Genomic DNA, 24,325 nt, shown 5'->3' on the forward strand with positions numbered 1-24,325 from the left:
GGGCACGCGGAGCAGGGCAAGCCCCCATGTCCCGACACTGGTCCCTGGCTGGCAGAGCGGGGCAAGCCCCTGCACCCTGACCCCACTACGTCCCTGCCTCAACCAAGCTTCACAACAATCATTGGTGAGTACAGTATTAAATTGTTTGCTTAAAATTTTTTAAAACTTACACTGTATATGTATATAATGTCTTTTGTCTGGCGAAAAAAATTTTCCTGGAACCTAACCCCCCATTTACATTCATTCTTATGGGGAAATTGGATTCGCTTAACATCATTTTGCTTCAAGTTTCATTTTTAAAGACCGTAACTAGGATGTTAAGTGAGGCGTCACTGTAACTCAAAATGTGGTGCTCTCTCTCATTTAGTTAATTTGCTAGGGAAAAGAGCTTGTATAAGAGGAAGTATAGAAGGTGCAGTCAAGTTGTTGAGACCCTCCCCAAAGAAATCAAAACTACAGTGCCCAGAATGCAAAACAGTGAATCAATGGCGGTTCAGTGCAGAAGATAAATAGATTTTCCTGCACTCTTTACATGTTCCTTTACTTTCATCTCATCCATGTTGTTCTTATAAAGTGAGGGAGACTGAGAGAGCTCTTTTTGTCCAGTAAGATCTGATGTTAGTTTTTATCCTGTTTTCCACCCTGATTTATCTAGTCAGTTGAAATGAGTCTCTTGGGTAGAAGGAGGGGAGTTAATATCGTTGACCTGATTAAGACAAAGAACAGCCAAACTGGGTCAGACCAATGGTCCATCTAGCCCAGTGTCCTGTCTTCTGACAGTGCAATGTCAAGTGCTTCAGAGGGAATGAACAGAACAGGTAATAATCAAGTGATCCATCCCCTGTTGCCCATTCCCAGCTTCTGGCAAACAGACTAGGGACACCATCCCTGCCCATCCAGTCTAAAAGCCACTGATGGACATATCCTCCGTGAACTTATATAGTTCTTTTTTGAACCCTGTTAGTGTCTTGATCTTCACAACATCCTCTGGCAAGAAGTTCCACAAATTGACTGTGCATTGTGTGAAGAAGTACTTCCTTTTGTTTGTTTTAAACTTGCCACCTATTAATTTCATTTGGTGACCCCTAGCTCTTGTGTTATGAGGAGTAAATAACACTTCCTTATTTACTTTCTCCACACCAGTCATGTCCACCCTTAACTGTCTCTTTTCCAAGATGAAAAGTCCCAATCTTATTAATTTCTCCTCATATGGAAGCTGGTCCACACCCCTAATAATTTTTGTCACCCTTTTCTGTACTTTTTCCAATTCCAATCTATCTTTTTTTTGAGATAGGCGACCAGTTCTGCACGTAGTATTCAAGATGTGAACGTACCATAAATTTATATAGAGGCATTATGATATTTTCTATCTTATTATCTATCCCTTTCTTAATGATCCCCAACATTCTTTTAGCCTTTTTGACTGCCGCTGCACATTTAGTGGATGTTTTCAGAGAACTATCCACAAGGACTCCAAGATCTCTTTCTTGAGTGGTAACAGCTAATTTAGACTCCATCATTTTATATATGTATAGTTGGGATTATGTTTTCCAATGTGCATTACTTTGCATTTATCAACATTGAATTTCATCTGCCATGTTGTTGCCCAGTCACTCAGTTTTGTGAGATCCCTTCGTAACTCTTCACAGTCGGCTTTCGACTTAACTATCCTGAGTAGTTTTTTATCATCTGCACATTTTGCCACCACTATATTTCAGTTTTATGCTGGTGCCACACCAGTGATTTTAATAGAAATTAAACAGTGTAAATCTGGAACAACATACTGATGAATAAGCCAGTTAGTTTTAAACTATTTATATTTGAATTATTCTAATATACTAAATCCATGTGAAAAATCATTTCCAGCTAAGGGCCAAAGTCCCTTCTGAACTGAGGGGTGTGTGATGGTGGAGGGGGGAGGCGGTTGAGCTGTTTTTAGTTCCCAAATTCTCAGGCATCCCTGGCTCATCTGTGATATAAATTAGAGCAGCCTAAAAGCTGTTCTAATTTATGACAGAGAACTACATCCAAAGGTCTACATCCAAAACTTATGCTGGTATGGTAATGTCACTTAGGAGCATGGTGTTTTTTTCTTTTTTAACAACATTTTTCACTGGCAAAAGCACTAGTGTAGATGAACTTATACTGAAGGGAGAAAAGTCCTTTTGTCGGTATAGCTTATTTGGGTACTAGTATAATCTATACTGGTCAAAGGACTCTTTTATTAGTATAAGCTGCATCTCCCCTGGGAGGTTTCATCAGTATAGCTATACGAGCAAACCCTTTCTAGTGTAGACAAGGCCTGCAATCCCTGAGGGACCATACACCATCTGAGAATTGGTGAATGGGAGTGGGGTTCTGTTTTGTCCCTGACATACCATCAATCGCCCCAGGCAGCGGGGAGTTAACATTGGAGCTGACTACTAGCTTTACTCCTTCACTGGGGGAATTCTCAGCTGGCCAGTTACAGACAGATTACATCCTCCATGTGCCTCTCAGGTCGCACAGAGGAGATGGAACCAGGGCTGAGAACCTTGCCGAAGATTTCTGTGACGTACACTCTGTTAAAACGAAAGAGTTCAATCTGAAAACATATCCTTTGGTGCTAGAATAGTATACTCATAAGTGTCTTGCCTTCTTCAGGTAAGACCTCAGAGGTAGTTTTGTGCTGGGATCATATTTATCTAACCCTTCAAGGGATTTAAAATATGTTGGTAAATGCCTTTTTGTCTTTAATATTAAAACATGAGATAGTGTTTTTGGTTCTCTTTTATTATAATCAGGAAGCTTGTCTTCACTTCCCTGCCATTTTTTTCTTTCTTTCAGCTGCTAACTGTGAATAGTAATTGGGTTTTTCAGAGAGAAGAGGATATGTATATGCCCTAATTTTGTTGTCTGGTTTGACCCTCAAAATTTGGTATCTTTAAATGTCTCTTAGCTCACAGTGTGGGCTGTTACCTTTTTTTAATGCCTGAAAAGCCAGCCAATTTGAATGTATCCAGCACCATTAGATGTCCCCCTTTCAAACTTATGAGTTTAAGTGCTCGGAAAATGCAAAGTTTATGTTTAAAAAGACAAACGCTCATTCTGGTCTCTGCAGGAGTATATCTCCAGAGCAGAGGACTTAGTTTGCCTTAAAAAGCAGCTTCAGGGTACAGTATTTAGACTCACTGGAACCACATGTAGAAAGTATGGTCCAGTGGATAGGGCACTGGATGTGGACTGAGGTGTCCCGGGTTCAGTGGTCAGCTCAGCTTTCCTGTGTGATTTTTGGACAAGTCACTCTGGGCATGTCTACACTACTAACTTAAGTTAAGCTGTGGGGAGCTCTCGTGGAGGTGGAGTTATTATGCCAGTGTAGCAGGGCACTTACATCAGCAGGAGCAAGGCTGTAGTGTAGACACTGACATAATTAGGTCGATATAAGCTGCCTTACATCACCCTAACTGTAGTGTAGACTCGACCTTAATTTACTCTGTGCCTCTGTTCCCTATGTATAAAACCAGGATAATACTTCCCTACCTCACAGGAGTGTTGAGCATAAAATCCTGTATGTGGGGTGCTTAGATATTTACACTCATGAGGACCATAAAAGTGTCTAGATGGAATGATTTGGGGTTAATACAGCCCTTCATTCTTCTAAGGTGGATCATTTCAGTACCATGGAGTCTTTTGGGGGGTAGAAGGATGTCTTTCAATTGAGAGCTTATCAAGTACTCATATATGCAAGATCCTCTGAAACAGGGGTCTTTCAGATAAGAACAACGTGGTGTGGTCCACTCCACACAGACACTATTGATGGTGCTGTTCATAAGAACAGATAATTGCTCCTGTGTCCGTAGCTAAAATTCACATTTTGTGCCATGTGCCAGTTGTCTTTGTGGTCATGACTCTTCACCCCAGAGATGGATGCATGACTGAGTGCTGCCTGCATATTACTTGGGAAGCACTTTGGGATCCTTAGGAATGAAAGCTGCTTTATTATTTATTTAAGCACCAGCCATGTACTTGATGCTGAACAGGGCACAAACAAAAAGAGAGTCTCTGCCCATGCAGCATAAAATGTGAGACAAAGTCACTGGGAGACCCAGAGAAGAGTGTAAGAGTGTTAATGTAATATGCATGAGATGTGGTAGTGTTTTGGATTGGTACACATTGGAGAGAAGGGTATTAATCTAAATATAAATGTAATTGCTAAATCTGAGCCATGAGAATTTGCTTGTAATGTAATTTTAGACCCTTCAGAATACTGTTTTTATAGAACACATTGTTGGAAATAAACACAACTGTATCAACTGAAAATCCTAAAAGCTAACAAATTTGGAATGAACGTAAAATCTGTTGCGATTACAGGATTCTGCAAAATAAACTCCCATGTTTTGATCTTTAAATATAATATGTCTGTATATTGTTTTCATTCATTTCCAGCAAAATATGAAAAGATACACTTCCCAGTCCTTTTTCATATTTACACCTTGTCAATTGACATGAGTGCGGGTGAGCGTGTTGCTGCATATTAATGCCAGAAAATAATCCACTTGCTGGTTTGCTTCCGTGCTGTGCATGAATATGGATGAAGGGAAGTTTAGTCAACTGCATCTCCCATCTTCTGCGTTACTGTTGGTTTTATACACATATGGAAAATAAATTTAATAATCAAGAGACTAGAATAGGACTAATAATCAGAGACTAGACTAGGACTATCTGTCTCCTGACTGCCTAAAGAGGAAGCATCCCACTTTGTAAGCACAGTTAGGTACAATATCATGAATAACATCTTACATTTGTTTGACATCTTTCATCCCCAGGAATGCCCAAATGCTTTACAAACTATGTATACACCACACTAGCTTTCTAGCCACAGTTGAGATAGGAGACCAGCAACCAGAGAGGAATGGGACACTACCACCAATGTGGGAGGCAGAACTTTGGCTAAGGACATTGGGACAAACCCTATTAATATAAAATATGCCATTGAATCTGTAATGTCCAGGAGGAGGAGACTGGACCTTGGGTTTTAATGATCTCATCCAAAGTAAGCCACATGATGCTGAATTTCTCAGCCTTTGAGGTTGAAGTGCTGAGTTGATGGTGTCCTGATTTAAGCTTATGGTTCCAGTGAGTCTAGATGTTTCATACTTAATCCCCCAAACCACCCCCCTCTGACGTAGTTTTCTTATTACCCTGATTCATATTGGAAATTTTTTTTAATCAAATATGGTGGCCCAACAAGAGAAGAGAGAGTCTCCTGCTTAAGATAATTGGGTTAAAGGCTATGAGGAAGCAAGCAATCAGCTTTTCTGAATCTAATGCCATTTTTATCCAAGCTATTCTTGGTTTGCATAAAGTGGATTATGTAACCAACAAGAGGCATCTTTGTCTGGTGGCTTGCAGAAGACTTCAGTTGGCCTAAGAAGTAACTTCTGTCAGTCTTCGCTCCTCCAATAATAATGACTTTTTGTTGAATTTGTTCATACATTTGAGTCAACTGGCTTAATTTTACAAAATGCAGGATCTTTAATCTGTATTCAGGGTGTTGATATTCTGTCTCATCTGAAAGACTTGTAGAGATGGGTGGAGGGGACGTGGGCTTTTACAGAGTTAATCTCTTGTACGCTTTGTGGTGATCTAAGATAGAGGCTCCTACATGCTAGGAAGATACTTTCTTAACTGAACCGTTAAGAACATAAGAACGGCCATACTTTTGGGTCAGACCAAAAGTTCATGTAGCCCAGTATCCTGTCTTCTGACAGTGGCCAATGCCAGGTGCCTCAGAGGAAATGAACAGAACAGGTAATCATCAAGTGATCCATTCCCTGTCACCCATTCCCAGCTTCTGGCAAACCAGAGGCTAGGGATTCCATCCCCGTCCATCCTGGCTAATAGCCTTTGATGGACCTATCCTCCATGAATTTATATAGTTCTTTTTTGAACCCTGTTATAGTTTTGGCCTTCACAACATCCTCTGGCAAAGAGTTCCACAGGTTGACTGTGCATTGTGTGAAGAAATACTTCCTTTTGTTTTGGTTTAAACCTGAACTAAAACTGTTCACGTTGATTAGTTGGTTCAACAGGTCCTCCTTGCAGTTTAATATACCTGGGCATTCAAAAATGATACTATGTCTGACACCTCAAATAACTATTTAATTTTAAAAGCATAGTTCTAAGCAGCAACTGGGAGTCACCAAATTTTTCCTCTGATAATCTGACTGCAGTTTCCAAGCTTCGGCATAAAATGAAATAATTTTATATATAAAAAGTGAATCATCTAAGCACTATCTTTTATTAACATAGAGTGATAAGGTTCTGCGTTCAGTGCTGGCCATTAAACTACTTCTGTTCAGTTACTTGGGTAACATGAGAACGATTTTCCTTAGTTCACAAACTTCATTACTGATCATTCTAAAAGTTATTGATAAATCCTGCTCAAATAAATGTGATGGCAACACCATCTCTACTGCTTTTAATCAGCAAAGCAAGCTTTGGTCAAGCTGAAAATCCAATAAAAAGGGGTCAGAAAGCTTCAAGGGGCAGTGGGGGAAGCATATTACCTTAAAATGCATTATTTTCTAAGTAGAAAAGGCCAAATGGGAAAAAAAACGAGAGGTTGAAACAACTATTAAAATTTATATTAGTCAAGGAACAATAAACCAGCTGTCCCTTTATTGCATTTCTGCATTGCAGGTACACTTCCAAATGACTGGTGATTTACCAGATGAGCTTTGATACTGAGCCCTACAATAATGAGTTCAGCAAAAATTGAAACAATGTAGTAATCACCCAGAGGTTTAAAGTGGGACTGTGACAGCATTTTTTGCTTAACTGCTTTATTGCCGTGTCATTTGCCACAGTCCTGTATTTTTCAGTGTTCTGTCTAGATACATGTTCTAAGCTCTTAGGATTGCACCTCTGTTTAAAATTCTAGTTTTTCAATAATAAAAACGATGTTCATTTGCAGTCGGTTGTCGCAAGTTGGAAGGCTAGTGAACTGTCTCACCTAGCTCCACCACTGCAGTCTTGGGAATACAGACTTCCAACCCTGTTGGAGCATGTTTATAATGAACTCAAGGCAACTGATCATGCAAGTGTGAGTAAATTAAAGCATTTTAGTCTAGTGTCTAGAATAGTGGTTTTCAACCTGGGGGTCCGCAGACTCTGCGTAAGATTTCCAAAGGGCACTGCACCTCCATTTGAAATTTTTTAGGGGTTTGCAAATGAAAAAAAGGTTGAAAACCATTATTCTAGAAAACTAAGCTTGCTTTCCAGGAGTCTTTCTGACTTTCTTCAGAGGGTTACGAATATAGTAAGAGAGAAATAGATTCTAATGTACAAGGGACCCATTGTCAGAGGGAAAAACAATGGTACCAAGTCTGGCTGGGAAATGAACACAAAAGGCCAAGTTTTGCCTGTGACGTTTCACTCCATATTCTTTATGGGAAATATGCTTATGGTATGGATATGACAGAACTAAGATGTACTTTATGCAAGATAACTCATGTAAGGTGTCATAAATATAAAGGGAAGGGTAACCACCTTTGTGTCCACAGTGCTATAAAATCCCTCCTGGCCAGAGGCAAAATCCTTTCACCTGTAAAGGGTTAAGAAGCTAAGGTAACCCTGCTGGCACCTGATCCAAAATGGCCAATGAGGGGACAAGGTTCTTTCAAATCTGGAGGGGGGGGCAGGACAAAGGGTTTGGTCTGTCTGTGTGATGCTTTTGCCGGGAACAGATCAGGAATGTAGCCTCACAACTCCTGTTAAGTTAGTAAGTAATCTAGCTAGAAATGCGTTAGATTTCCTTTTGTTTAATGGCTGGTAAAATAAGCGGGCTCTTTCCCTGTTCTTTGTTTAAACGCTTGGTGGTGGCAGCATACAGTTCAAGGACAAGGAAAAGTTTGTACCTTGGGGAAGTTTTTACCCGAAGCTGGTAAGAATAAGCTTAGGGGGTCTTTCATGCAGGTCCGCACATTTGTACCCTAGAGTTCAGAGTGGGGAAGGAACCTTGACATAAGGTATCATTGGAAAGGTTATGATTTACTGAATGTGTTTATCAAATTTGTATGCATGTATCATTTTTGTATCTGAAGCTGGGAATATTGACCATGTCTCTCTTTCAAATGTGCGACGTTGGATGGCTTATTGAAGAAAGGCACACAAGCACAAGGATTACCTCAGGAACTGTGTGCAATAGAAACCTCTCAGAGATAGCTCTACACAATGGGAACTATTTGACCCAGATCACAGCAAAAAAGCTTTCCAGCAAGTGGGGGAAAAATATAAAAGAGGGACAATGACAACATGAGGGGTCCTCACTCTCCCTACAACAACACACCTGAAAACACCACAGGAACAAAGACTGACCTGTGAGAAGTGATGGTCCCAGGCTAAGAAAACCTGGGAAAGCCAAGGCAACCTGTGCCTTAAGAATCTGCCAGCCAGTTTATCAGGGTGAGAATTTGTTAATTTGTATCCTGCCTACCTAGTGTGTTAAACTCAGTCTGCTGTTTTTGTTTATTTACTAAGGTAATCTGCTTTGCTCTGTTTGCTATCCCTTTTAACCACTTAAAATTCACCTTTTGTAGTTAATTAACTTATTTTTTGTTTATAATAAACCCCAGTTTATGTGATTTCTAACTGGGGGAGGGGCAACAAGAAGTCATGCTCATCTCTGTTCATGTTGAGGAAGAGGGCAGATTTTTCTTGTACAGTGCAAGACAGTTTTATTTTGTGTATCTCCCCAAAGGGGTGTGCATGTCAGTGCTGGGGGAGTCCTCTCACACAGAGCTGACTTCAGTCTGTGTCTGCGGCGTGGTGTGGCCCTACCTGTGTGTGTGTGCGCGCGCGCGCTGCAAAAGGCCAGAGAACATAATTCAGCAAAGTAGGGAGAGGGAACCCTGGCTGGTTAGGCAAGAGAGGCTCAGTGAAATCCCAGTACATCAGGTGGCACCCCGAAGGGGGGTCCAACCCATCACGGTCCCATTAAAGAAATTCCCTGCATTGGGCACCCCATAGATGTCATCCTTATACTGTCTGGCAAGCAAGAGAGTGTGCCTTCTGCATCACCCTTAGACAAATGCAACATGCTCTCTTCTTCATGGCTGAACTGCTGTAATAGCTCAGTGAGGAGTAGCTGTATCTGTAGCCCTACCATTTACTTGTCCTCATTCCTTTTGGCCCCACTGCGTACCCATCCCTAGGAGAAAAGCTTAAGGCATACAATTGTTAATGTCCTTTATGTGGGAGGGATGCCTAAGAGGCGAGGAAGGCTCCTTACAACTCCACTTTCTCCATCCCTTTCCCCCACATGCTTGCACAAATGTCAGGCACATTTTGTCACAAAGAGAGCAGTGAAGAAAGAAGTTTGGGTGAAGTGTACAGAACGGGTCTAAAATGGGACATAGCTGAATGGAGTCTTGATGTAGGCAAAGCAGGGCTGTGTAGAACATTCGTATACATGGGAAGTTTTTTAGTAAAAGAAAACACTTTTGAGTAATGTCTTGTAGACTGCCCTGGTATCTAGAACAAACCTGCAGCAAGATCAGTTTATGCCTCAGCTTAAATGCTTTTTGACTAACAGCCCTTGGATGTCCTGATCGGATCCAGAAGAGAGGAGTCAGCTTCTCTTCAGTTGGCAAGATAGGCTTTGACAAAGCTCAGTCAGCCCTTGGTAGCCATGTGCATTGGGCCCGAGTTGTTTTGTAGCTCTGATGAATTGAAAATAATTGTATGGAGTGTAGGCTTGCAAGGTCAGGATCAGATTCTGATGGAAACTATTTTATTTCGGTAGCACAGTGTATTAAAAATTCATTGGCACTGGTCAGAAAATGAAACGTCTGCTCGTCAGTGTAAGCTCCACCAAACGCCTGGAGCTAGACTCCAGTATTAGTTCCAAATAACAATCAACTCAATGATATTTCTAGATGTGGTGGGGAGGGGATCTTGTTTGACAAACCTTAATGTCGCTCATTCTGAGAATGAGAAGAAATGTCTGAGGGGTTTAAATCCCTATTGCATGAAAGAGCATTGTAGCTTTTAAAGGGGTAAAAGTGGCTGACCTAGGAGAAGCAATATTCAGGTCAGCAAAATGTTCAGGGCCTGATTTTTATATTATTTATACCAGTTTAAATTAGGAGTTTGATGTCAGTGGAGTTAAGTTGTTTTTAAGTGAGATTAGAATCACACTTTTAGTGACTTTTGTATGGGAGACTGCTGACTAGTACGGTGGATATTATTAGTGAGCTTGTCTGTGTGTTTGTGGGTGGGAATTCCAAGAGCCAGCCCTGCCAACCGAACTCTGGTTCCCCATGCCTGCTGCCATTCTGCTTTCAAGTCTGAACTCATAAGCCTATATAACCAGAATGCTGTAGGACAAAATCAGAGTACTCCTTGGGGAAGAGTGTTTAAAGAATCAACTGCTAACCTCAGTTATGAAAGTTAAGCCTGAAGCCAGAGAGAACGGTAAAAATTTATAGAATATAAAAAGTGAATGTTACTTTAACAAAAATCAACCCAATATTGATGGAATTGGCTTAGGTTCTCAGCTTTCCTTTCACAAGTCCCAGTTCTGTCTGGCTTTTCTCAGACTTGCTTTATCAGTGTTCTCTTCACTCCCTGCATTCAGGTTTCAGTACAGCTGGTTGACAGATGAGGGGGAATTACATCTGTTTTTCTTTGAACACACTGTATTAATTAAAATGCCTCCCACGGGGCTTGCACTTCTCTATAAGTAGCACATATTTCATTAACATTTGCTTTTTAAAACCAACAGGATCATAAACTTAAGACTGCTTTAGCCTAAATGCTTTCCAAATTCAGTATGCATAATACAGCTCAGAGACAGAGCAGTAAATATGGGCACGTGATTTTGGGCACATGACAAATGTGTGTGGTGTTTTTTTTAAATAGGGGGGAGGGGGGTAAATAATGGGCTTAGGTTTTACCAGCAAAGTTGACTGGCAAGACCAGACCAAAGAATTAAAGCTATAATTAAAAAGGAACCAAGTTATAAAAGAGTGGATTTGAAGTGGGTTCTGATATTATCTGAGTGCAAGAGGCTGGGCTGCCATGATTTTTCTTGCTGTGGTGCATTCAGTTACATATTACCTGCAGTCAAGTAGCTTTCTTTAGGACAAACCTTGTCTTTCAGTGGAGGGGGGTCCTTGAGCTTCAGAATCCCACCTATGAAGCTGGAAGAGAATGTCCTTTAGGACAGGAATTCCCTTGATGGACAGGTGGAAGCAGGTCTTTTAAAGCAGACATTTATTTTTATAAAGGGCTTTATTTTTATAGCAGGAGAAGCTTGGAATTCAGTAGGAAGAAACAGATTGATGCCATAAGAACAAGGGAGGAGGAGGAGGAGGTTTCCAGTGCTAGTTGGTTTGCAGTAACTCATTAAGAGAGGAATTTTTAGGGACCTAGTGAGAGAGCGCTTCAGAAACCTGCATTGAGTTGTAGGCTAGGACCTAGGCAAGGTGCCAACTGTCCTTACCAGCGTCCAACAGATCTTTGTTAATATTGATATAACTAATCGTTTTCACAGTTAACTAAACTTGAACAGTCTACGGAGGAGGAATGAAACAGAAACATGTCCCAACTAGAAAGGGGGAGTTTGTATACAGGGTTTCAAACATTTACCTTACTCTTACTAGCCCAAGTACTAAGCCTATAGTGAATGCTTACAGACTTTTGACTGCAGCATTTCTCTGCATGCATTGGTAGAGTAGTATACTTAACTAAATTTCATGACATTTTTGTCTGTTGGATGTTGCACTGAAAATCCTTTCCCCTTTATTTAAAAGTAATTTTGGAAGTACTGGCCCTGGGCTATGTAATTGTGTTTATCTTGACTCAGCCTGCACTTAAAACTGCCGTGCAATGTAAATGCTTGTTTTATCAGGATGTATAATTCATGAAATTAAATACATTATATTAATTCCAGTTAGCAGAGAAACAAACAGTGAGTGAAGACAGAGTTAGACTCAGGATTTCAGCCAAGAAGCTACCTTAATGAGAAGTCTAAAGGAGTGTTCACAGCTAATGTATGCCATTATTTAAGAACATGTGGATAGCAGCTAACACTGAAAGTGATCGTATGACAGAAATGCAGACCTTGTTAGTTTTGAAGGGTTAATGGCATGGAGGTGTCAAGTAAATGTCCTAAAAATGGAACCTTGGCTTGAGCTGTTGTTCAGCAGACCCGTGTTCAACCAATGTGCATCCTCGAGCAAGGGACTTCCATCTATTCCCACTCTCCCAGCTGGTAATATTGAGAGACAGTGGGGTGAACCCAGACTCCAGTGGGGTGAACCCAGACTCCAGTGGTGAGAGTAACTGTCTTACTGCTCAGCTATCCCTGCCTGCTGGCCAGATAGGTGTACCTGAGATGGTCACCCACGGAAGGGAAAGATGTGATGAGAACAGCTATCTTGAGGGGGAGGGGAGAAAAGAACTGGGGATTGGAATGCTAAAATGGTGACCTGAGAGTAAAGGTAAGGACTCTGTGGTAGGAATTGGGGTGGGGATTTGACTAGTTTAGGCCATGGGTCCAATGAAGACCTATGCTGTGTCTAGCGCAGTGGTTTTCAATCTTTTTTCATTTGTGGGACCCTAAAATATTTCAAATAGAGATGTTGATCCCTTTAGAAATCTTAGACATAGTCTAAGACCACAAACCACTGTTCTATGGTAACGACAACCTTTCGCGGACCCCTTAGACATGGTTCATGGACCCCAGGTTGAAAACCAGTAGCCTAGGGATCCACTGCAAGTGAAGCCAAAAAAAAGGTTTTGTAAAAACACTTAGTGAAGAACAAGGTAGAATCTAAGTGTTATAGAAGTGCTGTGTTATGAACGTTCTGTTTGGAGTCTGAGAAAGATGTGGTGATGGAAGATAGGGTGGGTAGCATGTTAAATCATCATCAGTTTCTCTACCTGTAATAGTATTCTCAAACTGATTTCAGTTATCCTCCTAGGCGCAGTCTATTGTGAGCCTTAGCCCTGGTCTACACTAGGACTTTAGGTCGAATTTAGCAGCGTTAAATCGATGTAAACCTGCACCCGTCCACACGATGAAGCCCTTCATTTCGACTTAAAGGGCTCTTAAAATCGATTTCCTTACTCCACCCGTGACAAGTGGATTAGCGCTTAAATTGGCCTTGCCGGGTCGAATTTGGGGTACTGTGGACACAATTCGATGGTATTAGCCTCTGGGAGCTATCCCAGAGTGCTCCATTGTGACCGCTCTGGACAGCACTCTCAACTGAGCTGCACTGGCCAGATAGACAGGAAAAGAACCGCGAACTTTTGAATCTCATTTCCTGTTTGACCAGCGTGGCAAGCTGCCAGGTGACCATGCAGAGCTCATCAGCAGAGGTGACCATGAAGGAGTCCCAGAATCGCAAAAGAGCTCCAGCATGGACTGAATCGGAGGTACGGGATCTGATTGCTGTGTGGGGAGAGGAATCCGTGCTATTAGAATTCCGTTACAGTTTTCGAAATGCCAAAACCTTTGTCAAAATCTCCCAGGGCATGAAGGACAGAGGCCATAATAGGGACCCGAAGCAGTGCCGCGTGAAACTTAAGGAGCTGAGGCAAGCCTACCAGAAAACCAGAGAGGCGAACGGCCGCTCCAGGTCAGAGCCCCAAACATGCTGCTTCTATGATGAGGTGCATGCCATTTTAGGGGGTTCAGCCACCACTACCCCAGCCGTGTTGTTTGACTCCTTCAATGGAGATGGAGGCAACATGGAAGCAGGTTTTGGGGACGAAGAAGATGATGATGATGATGATGATGATGAAGTTGTAGATAGCTCACAGCAAGCAAACGGAGAAACCGGTTTTCCCGACAGCCAGGAAATGTTTCTCACCCTGGACCTGGAGCCAGTAACCCCCGAACCCACCCAAGGCTGCCTCCTGGACCCAGCAGGCGGAGAAGGGACCTCCGGTGAGTGTACCTTTTAAAATACTATACATGGTGCAAAAGCAAGCATGTGAAAGGATTAATTTGCCCTGGCATTCGCGGCTCTCCTGGATGTACTCCCAAAGCCTTTGCAAAAGGTTTCTGGGGAGGGCAGCCTTATTGCATCCTCCCCAGATGACTTTACCACTCCAAGCCAGTAACACGTACTCGGGAATCATTGTAGAACAAAGCATTGCAGTGTATGTTTGCTGGCGTTCAAACAACATCCGTTCTTTATCTCTCTGTGTTATCCTCAGGAGAGTGAGATATCATTCATGGTCACCTGGTTGAAATAGGGTGCTTTTCTTCAGGGTACACTCAGAGGTGCCCGTTCCTGCTGGGCTGTTTGTCTGTGGCTGAACAGAAATGTTCCCTGCTGTTAGCCATGGGGAGGGGGGAGGGTTGAGGGGGTAGCCACATGGTGGGGGGGAGGCAAAATGCGACCTTGTAACGAAAACACATGTGCTATGTATGTAATGTTAACAGCAAGGTTTACCCTGAAAGAGTGTAGCCACTGTTTTATAAAATGTGTCTTTTTAAATACCGCTGTCCCTTTTTTTTTCTCCACCAGCTGCATGTGTTTCAGTGATCACAGGATCTTCTCTTTCCCAGAGGCTAGTGAAGATTAGAAAGAAAAAAAACGCGCTCGTAATGAAATGTTCTCTGAGCTCATGCTGTCCTCCCACACTGACAGAGCACAGACGAATGCGTGGAGGCAGACAATGTCAGAGTGCAGGAAAGCACAAAATGACCGGGAGGAGAGGCGGCGGGCTGAAGAGAGTAAGTGGCAGGCTGAAGACAGGGCTGAAGCTCAAATGTGGCGGCAGCGTGATGAGAGGAGGCAGGATTCAATGCTGAGGCTGCTGGAGGATCAAACCAATATGCTCCAGCGTATGGTTGAGCTGCAGGAAAGGCAGCTGGAGCACAGACCGCCGCTACAGCCCCTGTGTAACCAACCGCCCTCCTCCCCAAGTTCCATAGCTTCCACACCCAGACGCCCAAGAACGCGGTGGGGGGGCCTCGGGCCAACCAGCCACTCCACCACAGAGGATTGCCCAAAAAACAGAAGGCTGGCATTCAACAAATTTTAAAGTTGTAAACTTTTAAAGTGCTGTGTGGCATTTTCCTTCCCTCCTCCACCACCCCTCCTGGGCTACCTTGGTAGTCATCTCCCTATTTGTGTGATGAATGAATAAAGAATGCATGAATGTGAAGCAACAATGACTTTATTGCCTCTGCAAGCGGTGATCGAAGGGAGGAGGGGAGGGTGGTTAGCTTACAGGGAAGTAGAGTGAACCAAGGGGCGGGGGGTTTCATCAAGGAGAAACAAACAGAACTTTCACACCCTAGCCTGGCCAGTCATGAAACTGGTTTTCAAAGCTTCTCTGGTGCTTACCGCGCCCTCCTATGCTATTCTAACCGCCCTGGTGTCTGGCTGCGCGTAACCAGCAGCCAGGCGATTTGCCTCAACCTCCCACCCCGCCATAAACGTCTCCCCCTTACTCTCACAGATATTGTGGAGCGTACAGCAAGCAGTAATAACAGTGGGAATATTGCTTTCGCTGAGGTCTAAGCGAGTCAGTAAACTGCGCCAGCGCGCCTTTAAATAGGTAGGTGGCACATTCTACCACAATTCTGCACTTGCTCAGCCTGTAGTTGAACAGCTCCTGACTACTGTCCAGGCTGCCTGTGTACGGCTTCATGAGCCATGGCATTAAGGGGCGGGCTGGGTCCCCAAGGATAACTATAGGCATTTCAACATCCCCAATGGTTATTTTCTGGTCTGGGAATAAAGTCCCTTCCTGTAGCTTTTGAAACAGACCAGAGTTCCTGAAGATGCGAGCGTCATGTATCTTTTCCGGCCATCCCACGTTGATATTGGTGAAACGTCCCTTGTGATCCACCAGAGCTTGCAGCACTATTGAAAAGTACCCCTTGCGGTTTATGTCCTTGCTGGCTTGGTGCTTCGGTGCCAAGATAGGGATATGGGTTCCGTCTATGGCCCCACCACAGTTAGGGAATCCCATTGCAGCAAAGCCATCCACTATGACCTGCACATTTCCCAGGGTCACTACCCTTGATATCAGCAGATCTTTGATTGCGTGGGCTACTTGCATCACAGCAGCTCCCACAGTAGATTTGCCCACTCCAAATTGATTCCCAGCTGACAGGTAGATGTCTGGCGTTGCAAGCTTCCACAGGGCTATCGCCACTCACTTCTCAACTGTGAGGGCTGCTCTCATCTTGGTATTCATGCGCTTCAGGGCAGGGGAAAGCAAGTCACAAAGTTCCATGAAAGTGTCCTTACGCATGCGAAAGTTTTGCAGCCACTGGGAATTGTCCCAGACCCGCAACACTATGCGGTCCCACCAGTCTGTGCTTGTTTCCCGAGCCCAGAATCGGCGGTCCACAGCATGAACCTGCCCCATTAGCACCATGATGCATGCATTAGCAGGGCCCATGCTTTCAGAGAAATCTGTGTCCATGTCCTGATGACTCACGTGACTGCGCTGACGTCGCCTCCTCGCCCGGTATCGCTCTGCCAGGTTCTGGTGCTGCATATACTGCTGGATAATGCGTGTGGTGTTTAATGTGCTCCTAATTGCCAAAGTGATCTGAGCGGCCTCCATGCTTGCCTTGGTATGGCATCCGCACAGAAAAAAGGCGCGGAACAATTGTCTGCCTTTGCTCTGACGGAGGGAGGGGCAACTGATGACATAGCTTACAGGGTTGGCTTACAGGGAATTAAAATCAACAAAGGGGGTGGCTTTACATCAATGAGTATTTCAGGCAGGACTTCACGGAGGGTTCCAATAAGAAATGGTGCACCTAAGTAATGGTTCTTATTGGAACAAGCAGGTTGGTCTGGCCTCTGATTGATACATGGCTAGATTTACCTCGCTGCACCTTCTCTGTGAGTGACTGCAGTGTGACCTAGAGGAATGAGTCCCCCTAGACGGGAGGGGGGGAAAGCAAATGAGTACAAAACAAATCTGGTCTATTTCTTGTTTTGATCCACTCCATCTATCTTTTACATCTTTGGCTGGCAGCAGACAGTGCAGAAGGACTGCAAGCCATCCACATCTCATGGCTGCTCGGCAGAAGATGGTACAATAGGACTCCTAGCAATCCATATTGCCTGCCTGCTCACCATAAGATGGTTCAATAAGACTGACTGCAGGACTAAAGAGAATGACCTGGTCAAGTCACTTCTAATGTAGTCCCTGCACCCATGTCTGCCCAGGCGCTCCTGGCCGACGTGGCCAGGAGCACCTCGGACATGACGATGACGGCTGCCAGTCCTATTGTACCGTCTGCTGCCACAAGGCAAGGGGTTGCTGCTGCTGTGTAGCAATGCAGTACCACGTCTGCCAGCACCCAGGAGACATACGGTGACGGTTACCTGAGGCGGGCTCCATGCTTGCCGTGGTATGGCGTCTGCACAGGTAACTCAAGAAAAAAGGCGCGAAACGATTGTCTGCTGCTGCTTTCACGGAGGGAGAGAGGGAACGGGGGCCTGACGATATGTACTCAGAACCACCCGCGACAATGTTTTAGCCCCATCAGGCACTGGGATCTCAACCCAGAATTCCAATGGGCAGCGGAGACTGCGGGAACTGTGGGATAGCTACCCACAGTGCAACACTCCGGAAGTCGACGCTTGCCTCGGTACTGTGGAAGCACTCCGCCGAGTTAATGCACTTAATGCACTTAGAGCATTTTCTGTGGGGAGACACACACTCGAATATATAAAACTGATTTCTAAAAAACTGACTTCTATAAATTCAATCTAATTTCGTAGTGTAGACATACCCTTAAAAGCTTCATGATGTCATTCCAAGGTACAGCGAGCCCTTCCTTTGATCCAGTTCTGAAAGTCGCTTTCAAAGACATGGGGATCTCCTCAGTCTGTGAAACCCAATTTATTGGCAAACTCCCTTCAGGAGACTGTAAACTATAAAAAAGCCATTATGTTTTGTGCTCTGTAGGTTTGTATCTAAACAGAGTATAAGACCCCGGTGTAGTTCTAAAGATTCACAGGAATATCTTGTGTTGAATGTGGGGAGAAGGTTGCTGTACTGGAGACTTTTAGTTGTGATTTGCTCTTGATACAGTATTTACATTTTAAAAATCAATCAGTCCATATGGCCACTATTGCTTCTGCCTAACTAGAATTGGCAGGTGTAGTTGTATAGTTGAACACTTGGCAAATGTATTTCTGAATGACCCTGGCCTTCCTGGAGTTCTGTCCAGAGCCAGCATCACAATAACCGTTTGAGAAGTGCTGTAACCCATAGGGATTCATGGCCTGAAATCTCAATGAGGTAACAGAATGAATGTATAAACATAAAGGAAACAACCTGCCTGGTACAGGGACTGGATATCAGTAAGGACCTACCAGTTTCACAGCCATGAAAAATATGTCACAGACTCTGAAATAAGCCTTTCCCCATGAAATCTGATCTGCCTGTGCTGCTGGGAATGCCCCATCCCAGGCTCCTAGCTGCTCGGCCGAGCTAGGCTGGAGAGGGACAGGATTTGTCGTTCCCCTCTGCACAGCCGCTTTTGATGGGGAGACCAGACCTACCTCCAGCGGCAGGGCAGAAGTGAAGGTGCTACGACTTCTGCCCAGGCTCAAGGCTTCCACACCTCAGGGCTTCTGCCACTCATGGCTCATGCCAGGGCTCGGGGCTTCTGCTCCCCACAGCTCCTGCTGCAGCACAGGGTGCCTATTTTTCGGCGGGTGGGAGGGTGCAAACTGACCAGGGCTCATGCGTTAATCTGCCACTGGTTGGGGCTAGGAGCTCCGGGCGGGGGTGCTCCCAGCAGCACAGGGTGATCAGACACACCTGCACCTCTGGGAACCTCCTCCTGCTGCAGGAAGCTCCAGAGCTGCTGGTTTCACAGCCTCCTCCTGCTGCAGGAAGCTGGGCTTTGAAGGCACCACAGACATGAGGGTGTCAATCCCTCGACCCCCCACTACAACAGTTTTGCGACATGGCTCCCAATCCTCTTTTGGGTTGGGACCACCCATGATTACAACACTGTGAAATTTCAGATGTAAAAATCTGAAATCGTGAAATTGACCAATTTTAAAACTCTCTGCCCATGAAATTGACCAAAACGGACTGTGAATTTGGTAGGGCCACAGATATCACTGATGTGGATCTGACGTTGCTGACAGCCAAGCCCAGAACTCCTTTTATTCTCGGTTTTGGGGAGAGAACACCTTGACATTGCCCCCCAGGCTTTTTGTTGTCACCCAAGTCCCTTATGTGAAAAGGCACCTTTTCAGAGAGACTACCATGGGAGTTGCTAATTCCTAAGAAAATGCCCATGCTACATGTCTGAAAGGAAACATTCCGAAATTAGTCTCCTCCTGCTCCCTTGCACTCATTCAGAACACCAAAATAAACTCTCTCCCAGCTCCCCTCTCTCTTCTGGTTGGTTTCATACTGGCTCCTCCATGCCCCAGCCCCGACTACCTCATGAAATGTGCTTCTGTCTCTTGGCTCCTGTGCGGAGGCAGCCTTCTAGAATCAATGGCTGAAAGAGATGGTTCTTGTCAGAAGAGCAGGTCAAAAATGGAAGGTGTCAAACTTTAGGATGCTCAACGTCTTTGAAAATCATGCCACATTTTTACTGAGATAGATTGAAATAACTATTTCAGAGCCAAACAGGGTTACATATTCTCCCTGTTCCCTATGTTAATGGGTAAATGGATATTCTTTAATGTAGCATTTTCTTTTCTTAGATAAAAGTTATTCTGTAATTGACCTGTTCCTTATTTATTTGCAAATAATATTCAAACATGCAGAAGGACATAGCATCACGCTACAGAGAATGTGTTGTTCAACCAATAGGGGATAAGCTCCTGCATTCAGCATCTTGCCAAATGGGATTTTAGGTGAGATTGAGGTCAACTCAGTAACCTTCCTTAGTTCCAAGGGGAAGCAAGTTCATTTAAATTGCAGCACTAATTAAATCTGCAGATCTGCTTAACCAATTTGATATTTAATTAAGGCAGAAGAGTGGTATTGGAATAAAGAAAGTGAGTGGCACAGTCAGCCTTGCTGGAGTATGAAGTTTTCTAGTTCCTTTAAATTCATTTTTCCTGATTCTTCCCCCCCCCCCCCCCCAAAAAATGTTTCTGGGCATATAAACATAAATTATTAGAAAATATGCAGTAGAATTATACTGATACATATGGCTTCCTAAAGGGTGTTCAAAGTGTTTTGATCCTTGCCACAGAAAACAGACTATTTTGTATGTAATCAGAGGAGTTCAGAGCACTTCACACCAAACCACCTATTCCATATGTGTAATATGCACATGTGCTATAGTATTGTCAGCCACTAAAAGAACACTGAAAGATGGCATATAATAGACATTTAATTTAAATGGTCTTAGTTTGTAAAGCACGTTGGGATTATAGAGGCACTATTTCAATGTAGGTTGCTATAATAAAAAGCATGCTTTTGAATTTTCAACGTTTCTTTCCCTTTTTAAATTGGACAGTACAAAAAACAAATAAGGATTTTACTCGATGGATTGCAAATTACCCAGGAGACTGAATTGTTGCTGTCAGACACTACACCTAGCCTAATCTATTCAGTACCTCCTAGTTAATACTACACACAGCTACTAGTTAATAGCTCCTAGTTAATACTACACACAGCTCATAGGCTCAATAACCCTTAGACTACTAATATAGAACAAATACTACCCACTCATTTGTGTTACTGATCAGGGATCGCTAATCATACCTTCTTACCTGCAGTTGTACTCAGTACCTTTTTTGCACCCTCTGCCTCTTGGCTTCAATGAGTGTTCTTTTTATTATCTTTTTAATTACTCCCCGATCCATCCCTGGGAATGTACTATTTGCTTTGTTCTCAGGAGCATTAAAATGAGCAATTCCCTTTTGCCAGTAAAGGTCCATCTTCATTGTAATAACCATTTTAGGGATCCTGGCTATGACGGGATCCCTAACATGGTGAAAATACAGTTCTGTCTTACAGGCGAGTCCCATCTGCACTAAATTTTTATCATATATCCCAGTAGCATTGCTGTGTCCAAGGCTCTAGCATCATTCAGTCACAAAATTTCATAGGATAGGTCCAATATAGAAGGTAGGTAAAATTTTGTGTTAAATGTCTGGGGACAACCACGTTACGATTCCCTAACATGAGGGCTATATTGCCAACAAACCTTTCAGAGCTGTCCTGTATCTGAAGGCATGGCTTACATTATCCTTAAACCCTTTGTCTTTTGGGGCCTCCATTCTTCACCTGTTTTAATCAAAAGAAAAGGTAGCAGTGATAGCTTCCCCTTCTCATCAAATGAGTGGTAGCTTGAGTCTCAGTGGTAATTTTATGGCAGAAGCATGTGTTACCTTAGATATTTGTCCTTGCTGTGCTTTCCTTGGATGGGGTACTTTGGTTCTCCGGAGCATATGGGTTAAGCCAAGGAAAAGTGATTTTAATAACCTGAGCTCATCCCCACTGAATGGTGGTGGTTTTCTCATATCAATAAACAGATGCTAGGCTGTTGAGAAGAACTTCATTTTTAAAGTAAGACTTCAGAGAAGGCAATGGTCTTCTTTATTGCTGCTTTTGTTCTCCATGTCCCACCAGTTCCGTATAGTGCAGCCTTGCAAAATTGTCATGAAAAATCTACCAATTCGGCTACATTTTCTCTCCATGGGGATAATGGAAAAATGAATATTTTACTTGCCAGCCCTACAACCACTACTACCTTTCCTGTCAAAAATGTCCTGACTGACTAGACTCTTACAAGGCTGCTATAATGCATCTTTGGCAGAAGGAAGCTTTAGAGTGATAAAACCAAGAAAATGGTGCCCAAAATTTAAGATGAGGCTTTATGGCAAAGATGGATTGACTTGCTTTTTGTGAGAAATTTATTTTATTGGGACTAAAAGCTTATGTTGCTGTCATTGGCAGATGTTAAGGGCATAGGTTTAGATCAAATACCCTTTATATTGAGCCAGTTCATATGTGTCCATGTGGCATGAACTCGTGAGAGAGCCTCTTACTGCTTGGGTTGTTGGAGACATGCTGGGTATGCACTGGGCCTCTTCGTTGGAGCATAAATTGTATGCTGGAAACTGCTAGCCAAGGTTACAGAGATCAGCTATGAATAACTATTATGTGGTTCAGGAAACAGTTTTTGATGTAGAGAATGAATTTCTCTGTCTTTCAGGGATTGGTGGGGGAGAGCTTTACTTCACCACTTTAACCTCCTTCCCTCTCTCTGATCTCACAAACCTCTTCTGACTGTGTTACTTAGCCTTTTTTTTTATTTTTCTAGTTATCCACCCTCTCTCTCATTTATGAGCTCTGTACAGATCTTAGGCTTTGCACTGCAGTCCTTGCCCCTAATCTTGTTGAGACAGCTTTGATAACTGTTACATGAAGAGAGGAGGTGTTGCTGGGGCAGCAGTATTGAAATGGAAGTCATGTTGAAATACACCGACCCTGTCACCTGGTCCTACTGTTCAGATTCTGGGAACCAGGTAGTCTTATGGAGACCACGTCCCTGGTCTTGTATCTTCTTGGATATAGATTTCATTTCTAGACAAGACATGTGAAAGGCACCCAGGCATTTGTCTTGGATGCAGGCCTGGCATTACAGCTTTCATGTGAGCCTTCGACTTTTTTTTCTGAAAAGGGCCTCTCTCCAGACTGATACAAAAAATGAAATCGCTTGAAAATTGTCTTCAAAGTAGTTCCCCTTCCCCACGGCCCCCAACCACAGAGATATAGCCAGCACTGACCCATCCATAGTGTAAAAGATTAATATGGAAACATTGTGATGGTGCTTACTCAAAACCATCTCATGCATTTTTACACAGGGAGAACGATTTAACGAGACTTTCACACAATTATACATTCATGGATCTTGAGGGATGTAAAGGGGGCGGGTTGCCACCTACCAATGGGTGATACAGTACTTGAGATTTTGTCTTCCTGTTTAGCACATGATTCTACCACCAGCATAAACAATTCCCTTAGAAATGATGTTTAGATCTGATATTCTGATTCTAATCTGATATTCATGATTTTTATTTTTTTATTTTCTTGGCCTATTGCCTGACAGCTTTGCTTATCCAAAGAATTCAGAATTGCAAATGAAAAGTTCAAATCAAGCTAAAAATAATAAAATTATAGCTGCTTCTGATTTCCATATCATCTCCCCAGGGTTTCTGCATTCTTGTGTCAGCTTCCGCACAGCAGGAGATCTAGATGTTTTACAATATAGTATAAACTTGTGTTGTATAGCATCAGTCATACAAACCACATCTCAAAACTCAATACAAAATCACACACAGTAACAGAGGCAGAGCTGGTAGCACCACCTACAGTTAACTTTGCCCAACGCTTCTCATTTGTTTACAACTGTATGAAAGCTAAAGTTGCTTAAAACTTTGCTAGACTTTGACCCTTGGGACTGAAATTGGCTGTGCCAGGTGTCTGACTTTTTATTTGAAAGTTTCATCAAAAGCAGGTCCATCATTTCTCAGACTAAGGTTAGGGGAAAATATGTTTTGTCCAGGTTTAAAAAGAAAATTCTTTCAACCATTTTGATGCAAAGCTCTACGTTTTCTATGCTTTGGGGCAGGGACTTGAAATTGGTCAGGGAGATTGCTTTGGTATCAGGGTTGTGCCTTTTGCTGTTCCCTTGAAAAAACATCCCCCTTTGGCCAAGTTATAAACCATTGACACATTTCAGTTGGTACATACTCAGTAGAGACTTTCTAGAGTTTGGTAGCTAAATGTTTAGAAGATTCTGTTGGACTGAACATGCTCCAATTGGGAATCACAAAGACAGAACAGAAATTTCTATGTAGTTGCTCCTCCTGGTTGCTGCGGTGCCAGGCCAGGAACTGAGATCAGGAAGACTGTGTCTCATAAGAACGGCTATACTGGGTCAGCCCAATGGCCCATCTAGCCCAGTATCCTGTCTTCCGACAGTGGCCTGTGCCAGGTGCTTCAGAGGGATAAACAGAACAGGGCAATTATTGAGTGATCCATCTCCTGGCATCCAGTCCTAGCTTGTGACAGTTGGAGGCTTACGGGTTGCATCCCTGACCATGTTGGCTAATAGTCATTGATGGGCCAATCCTCCATGAATTTGTCCAATTCTTTTTTGAACTCCGTTATAGTTTTGGCCTTCACAACATCCCCTGGCCACAAGTTCCACAGGTTGACTGTATGTTGTGTGACGAAATAATTCCTTTACTTTGTTTTTAACCTTTTCCATATTAATTTCATCAGGTGATCCTGGCTCTAGTGTTTTGTAAAGGAGTAAATAACACTTTCTTATTCACTTTTTCCACACCATTCA

The 24,325-nt window shown here is 43.2% G+C and overlaps 2 protein-coding genes across 4 annotated transcripts in view; both read left to right on the plus strand.

Annotated features, from left to right (window-relative positions):
• Nucleotides 1-24,325, plus strand: part of LDLRAD3 (low density lipoprotein receptor class A domain containing 3) — a 168,505-nt gene that overhangs the window by 116,660 nt on the left and 27,520 nt on the right. The window lies entirely within an intron of this gene.
• LOC141990040 (uncharacterized) lies at nt 13,274-15,014 on the plus strand. Its single transcript, XM_074956993.1, has 2 exons — nt 13,274-13,942; nt 14,529-15,014. The coding sequence occupies exons 1-2, from the start codon at nt 13,351-13,353 to the stop codon at nt 14,813-14,815; spliced, it is 879 nt and encodes a 292-aa protein (XP_074813094.1). The 5' UTR covers nt 13,274-13,350; the 3' UTR covers nt 14,816-15,014.

This window comes from Natator depressus, chromosome 6, assembly GCF_965152275.1.
Source record: "Natator depressus isolate rNatDep1 chromosome 6, rNatDep2.hap1, whole genome shotgun sequence".
Classification (NCBI taxonomy): domain Eukaryota; kingdom Metazoa; phylum Chordata; order Testudines; family Cheloniidae; genus Natator; species Natator depressus.